Genomic DNA, 6,000 nt, shown 5'->3' with positions numbered 1-6,000 from the left:
CCTACCTCTCTCTCTCTCTCTCTCTCTCTCTCTCTCTCTCTCTCTCTTTCTTTCTATCCATCTCTGTCTCTCTCTTTCTCTATCTCTCTCTCTCTCTCTCTCTCTCTCTCTCTATCTCTCAATCTCTCTTTCTCTCTCGCGCTCTATCTCTCTCTCTCTCTCTCTCTCTCTCTATCTATCTATCTCTCTTTCTCTCTCTCTCTCTATCTCTCTCCATCTCTCTCTCTCTCTCTCTATCTCTCTCTTTCTCTATCACTCTCTCTCGCGCTCTATCTCTATCTCTCTGTCTCTCTCTCTTCTCTCTCTCTCTCTCTTTTCTATCCATCTCTGTCTCTCTTTTTCTCTCTCTATCTCTCTCTCTCTCAATCTCTTTCTCTCTCGTGCTCTATCTCTCTCTCTCTTTCTCTCTCTCTCTTCTCTATCTCACTTTCTCTCTATCTCTCTTTCTCTCTCGCGCTCTATCTCTCTCTCTTTCTCTCTCGTGCTCTCTCTCTCTCTCTCTCTCTCTCTCTCTCTCTCTCTCTCTCTCTCTCTTTCTCTCTCTCTCTCCACATAAACACACACTAAGCCTGGAGTCAGTCTTTCTACTCATTCCCTCATTTTGTCTTTTTTTGTGTCAATTCCATCAAGGACCTGTAAAACTGTTGACTCAGAACACATTTATAATAGATTTTTTCACAGATATTTACACAAAAGACTCCGCTATGAAATTCCGTTACTTAATGTGGCCAATCAAGGCCTTTGTTAAAGTTTTTCAAGAAATGATTTACAAGGAAATCTTTTAGAGACATTTTTTTAAAGAAACACTTTAAAAAACAAAGTTCAGTCTTAGATAGTCTTTCTCTTACACATTCTGCTTCTCATGACTCTAATGAATGAAGATGTAGGCTCTGAGGGTCTGGGGCCAAACTCTGAGAGCAGTAGCTCCACCTCCTTCCAGAAACATAGCACTGTTAGGGTTTCATTCTAACAGTGGGAGGATGGACACAAACTGTGGATGTGTTCAGATTTGAAGCAAGTGTGGAGCTTGAAAAAGTGTTGTTTGTGTGACACCAGGTCTTGCACAATAGTTTACCATATGTTTCCCTGTGAGTTTCTTATTTGAGTGTGTTAGATTATATCTAATCTCTTTGGACATACAGTATATCACCTAAAGAAACAGTGAAAGGGCTGTATCCCCTGCTGGAGGTGGTCTCTAACTTTTGCAGAATCCTGTATATGTTTCAGATTAGATTTTAAAAGGATCCTATGGTAGTGTCGCAGTCACACAGCTCCAGGGGCCTGGAGGTTGTGGGTTCGATTCCTGTTCCGGGTGACTGTCTGTGAGGAGTGTGGTGTGTTCTCCCTGTGTCTGTGTGGGTTTCCTCCAGGTGACTGTCTGTGAGGAGTGTGGTGTGTTCTCCCTGTGTCTGCGTGGGTTTCCTCCGGGTGACTGTCTGTGAGGAGTGTGGTGTGTTCTCCCTGTGTCTGCATGGGTTTCCTCCGGGTGACTGTCTGTGAGGAGTGTGGTTTGTTCTCCCTGTGTCTGCGTGGGTTTTCTCCGGGTGACTGTCTTTGAGGAGTGTGGTGTGTTCTCCCTGTGTCTGTGTGGGTTTCCTCCAGGTGACTGTCTGTGAGGAGTGTGGTGTGTTCTCCCTGTGTCTGTGTGGGTTTCCTCCAGGTGACTGTCTGTGAGGAGTGTGGTGTGTTCTCCCTGTGTCTGCGTGGGTTTCCTCCGGGTGACTGTCTGTGAGGAGTGTGGTGTGTTCTCCCTGTGTCTGTGTGGGTTTCCTCCAGGTGACTGTCTGTGAGGAGTGTGGTGTGTTCTCCCTGTGTCTGCATGGGTTTCCTCCGGGTGACTGTCTGTGAGGAGTGTGGTGTGTTCTCCCTGTGTCTGCGTGGGTTTTCTCCGGGTGACTGTCTGTGAGGAGTGTGGTGTGTTCTCCCTGTGTCTGCATGGGTTTCCTCCGGGTGACTGTCTGTGAGGAGTGTGGTGTGTTCTCCCTGTGTCTGCGTGGGTTTTCTCCGGGTGACTGTCTTTGAGGAGTGTGGTGTGTTCTCCCTGTGTCTGTGTGGGTTTCCTCCAGGTGACTGTCTGTGAGGAGTGTGGTGTGTTCTCCCTGTGTCTGTGTGGGTTTCCTCCAGGTGACTGTCTGTGAGGAGTGTGGTGTGTTCTCCCTGTGTCTGTGTGGGTTTCCTCCGGGTGCTCCGGTTTCCTCCCACAGTCCAAAAAAAAACACACGTTGGTAGGTGGATTGGCGACTCAAAAGTGTCCGAAGGTGTGAGTGTGTGTGTGTTGCCCTGTGAATGACTGGCGCCCCCTCCAGGGTGTATTCCCGCCTTGCGCCCAATGATTCCAGGTAGGCTCTGGACCCACTGCAACCCTGAATTGGATAAGGGTTACAGATAATGAATGAATGAAGATCCTATGGTGCTTCTTGAAAGATCCTTCAAGGCAGCTCTCCAAGGAACCATGTGGCACCTTCATTTTTCAAGAACATTACTATGACTAATCATTATTATTATTGTTATTTTTTAGGACGGAAGATTGTAAAGCTCACCGTTGGATCTCAAACAGCCTACGCAAAGGTGCATAATGTCATCGGGTACCTGAGAGGCAAGATTAATCCAGGTGTGAAATTATACTTATTTTATGCTAAATGGAAAGCTTTAAGGTAAATGGGAGCTGAAATGCGGGTTTAATTTACTGCACCATTAACGGGTCATATTAACGTGAAATGTTAACATTTAAGAAGACTGTACCGTGATCCTGTGAGTGTCAACAGGGGCCTGCAAACATGCAAACACACTATTGTACTGTAATGTATTGGCAAGGCACGTTTATTTATAGAGCACCTGGGCAATTCAAACACAATGGCAATTCAAAGGGTTTTACCGAGAGAAAAATGAACAGTAAAAACAATTCATTGGGGCAGCTGTGTATGTCGCAAGCAACATACAGAGAGAGAAAGAGAGGGAGAGGGAAGGAATCCAGGCCTTGTTTTTTACACCTTGATAAACTGCTTTTAAAACAATGTCCAAACAGTGTTGAAAATGTCCACTTGGCTGCTGAAAATAGCCATTTAATTACTGACCAGTGTTTGCCCTCTGTGAATGATTTAATCATTTTCCCTGATGCGATGGGGGTCTTTAATCTTCCTCCTCCTTCGTAAGTTAAAAGCCCGTATGGGAGTGCTTACAAGATTTACCGTACCTCTTTTACGATGTCGTAAGTGGCCGGCCCATTATGAAATATGATCCTAAAGTTAGCCTCCTCGTCCAGTGACTTTGCGGTAAGTGTTTGCTTTTAATTTAGCTTGTTGTTCTTGTTCTTATGTATTGATTTGCCAAGTTCTAATAACTTCCCTGAAGACTCCGCTGCCACACCTTCCTTTGCGGTGGTTAAAATATTTTTTTTCAAATACACACACACACACCACCCTGTGCTTTGTTAAAATACTCATGGAGTTTATTGGTCTGTAGCTGCCTCTCAGCTGTCAGTCCAGAAAAGTCAAGTGTAATGTTCTTCTTGGCTGGTCTCGGAGAACCGTCTTTAGATGTTCTCACTTCTGTTTTTGCTCAGCTCTTTGAGTGGGTAGTGTGTGCAGTCATAATCAAATGTCTGGGGACCCCATGGAAAACTGCATGTTCTTTTGATTTTTCATTCATTCATTCATTGTCTGTAAGCGCTTATCCAGTTCAGGGTCGCAGTGGGTCCAGAGCCTACCTGGAATCATTGGGCGCACGGCAGGAATACACCCTGGAGGGGGCGCCAGTCCTTCACAGGGCTACACACACACTCACACCTACGGACACTTTTGAGTCGCCAATCCACCTACCAACGTGTGTTTTTGGACTGTGGGAGGAAGCCGGAGCACCCGGAGGAAACCCACGCAGACACAGGGAGAACACACCACACTCCTCACAGTCACCCGGAGTGGGGCACGGTGGTGCAGCAGGTAGTGTCGCAGTCACACAGCTCCAGGGGCCTGGAGGTTGTGGGTTCGATTCCCGCTCCGGGTGACTGTCTGTGAGGAGTGTGGTGTGTTCTCCCTGTGTCTGCGTGGGTTTCCTCCGGGTGCTCCGGTTTCCCCCCACAGTCCAAAAACACACGTTGGTAGGTGGATTGGCGACTCAAAAGTGTCCGTAGGTGCGAAGGACTGGCGCCCCCTCCAGGGTGTATTCCCACCTTGAGCCCAGTGATTCCAGGTAGGCTCTGGACCCACCGTGACCATGAACTGGATAAGCGGTTACAGATAATGAATGAATGAAAATGTATTTTGCATACAGAGAAAAAAATCATTAAGATTGCATCGTACACTTTTTTTTAACTTGACCAGTAAATAAAAACAAAACAAAAACATATGTGGTGTTACTTCTCTCTAGATGTAATGTACTTTTATATGTTTTGTTTACATATTAATCCTGTTGCCATGGTAAAGAAATGTAGTGTTAGGAGTCTTGCCCAGGGGCTGTTTATGGTGTGATTTCCTGGTTAGGGAAGTGTACCCTGTCACATTTGTACATAAAGTGTATGTGCTGTGAAGGGGATCTGTGTGTGCAGTAGATTCTGACTTTGTTCTCTTGGTGCAGATCGCTATGTGCTGGTGGGCAGTGGTCATAGCAGCTGGTTTGAGAACTCCGTTTCAGAGTGGAGCAGTGGTGCTGCAGTCATGACCCAGATTATTGCTGCTATGACCGCTCAGAACCGTGCCGGTTGGCAGCCCGACCGAACCACTGTCTTCTGCTCGTGGGGGGGTTCGATGCTCGGCAACATCGGCTCCTACGAATGGGGCGAGGTAAGTTTTGATCTTGGGGTCAGCGATAGGACATTACCTTACAGAAGTGTACCAAAGTACTCTGAATAAACGATTCTTAAAACATTCAGGATTCTTCAGGACGTTGAAGCTCAACTCTAAAGTATTTTGAAAATATTACATTACGATTCTCACAGTAGGAAATTAATGACTGCTTTGAAACTTAAACTCTGCATGGTGCTGTTTTCCATATACTCATGTTATACATGGTGAGATACAGAAGGCTCCGGTTTCATGTGCTGATACATTTTGTTATGCCCAGTATTGACACGAACAATCTGAATTAATTCATTCATTTTCTGTAACCGTTTATCCAGTTCAGGGTCGCGGTGGGTCCAGAGCCTACCTGGAATCACTGGGGGCAAGACGGGAATACACCCTGGAGGGGGCGCCAGTCCTTCACAGGGCAACACACACTCCCACATTCACTCACACACTCACACTTTTGAGAACGTGTGTTTTTGGACTGTGGGAGGAAACCGGAGCACCCGGAGGAACACACAGACACAGGGAGAACACACCACACTCCTCACAGACAGTCACCCGGAGGAAACCCACGCAGACACAGGGAGAACACACCACACTCCTCACAGACAGTCACCCGGAGGAAACCCACGCAGACACAGAGAGAACACACCACACTCCTCACAGACAGTCACCTGGAGGAAACCCATGCAGACACAGGGAGAACACACCACACTCCTCACAGACAGTCACCCGGAGCGGGAATCGAACCCACAACCTCCAGGTCCCAGGAGCTGTGTGACTGCGACACCTACCTGCTGCGCCACTGAGCCGCCCCACAATCTGAATTTAACGAGTTAAAAGGAGACAAAATCATCCATCCCTTAGAAGTTCAGAAATGAAATTGCCCTCTTGGCTTCCACACAGCCTCAATAATACATGTTTATGAATAGCAAACTATCAAATCCTCAGTCTACGGAACCAGTGGAGTATTTTTGCCTGTGTTAGTCAGTATTAGTCTTAATAGCAGGTCAAGTGTGTTTACGTGTTTGCGGTGTTCTCGTTATTCAGAGATGACTATCACAATGACGTGGTGAGAGTAGATGGACAGACTGTCCTTCAGAGTCCAAGTCACTGAACCCCCCACACAACAGGGTGAAAACATTGCTCTCAAACATAACCAGCAAACCGTGCCGAATTAAATCAGACAGATGGAAGACAGTGGCAGTGCGTCATGTTT

The 6,000-nt window shown here is 46.8% G+C and overlaps 1 protein-coding gene across 1 annotated transcript in view; it reads left to right on the top strand.

Annotated features, from left to right (window-relative positions):
• The window catches only part of LOC136671270 (inactive N-acetylated-alpha-linked acidic dipeptidase-like protein 2), a 271,212-nt gene that overhangs the window by 170,323 nt on the left and 94,889 nt on the right, over positions 1-6,000 (top strand). Inside the window, exons 7-8 of the mRNA XM_066646922.1 lie at positions 2,519-2,611; positions 4,573-4,778. Of these exons, the coding sequence (XP_066503019.1) occupies positions 2,519-2,611; positions 4,573-4,778 (299 nt within the window). The remainder of the gene's footprint in view (positions 1-2,518; positions 2,612-4,572; positions 4,779-6,000) is intronic.

This window comes from Hoplias malabaricus, chromosome 16 (assembly GCF_029633855.1).
Source record: "Hoplias malabaricus isolate fHopMal1 chromosome 16, fHopMal1.hap1, whole genome shotgun sequence".
NCBI lineage: Eukaryota > Metazoa > Chordata > Actinopteri > Characiformes > Erythrinidae > Hoplias > Hoplias malabaricus.
The sequence above is the reverse complement of the archived record's forward strand: the minus strand, read 5'-3'. Positions and strand labels throughout refer to the sequence as shown.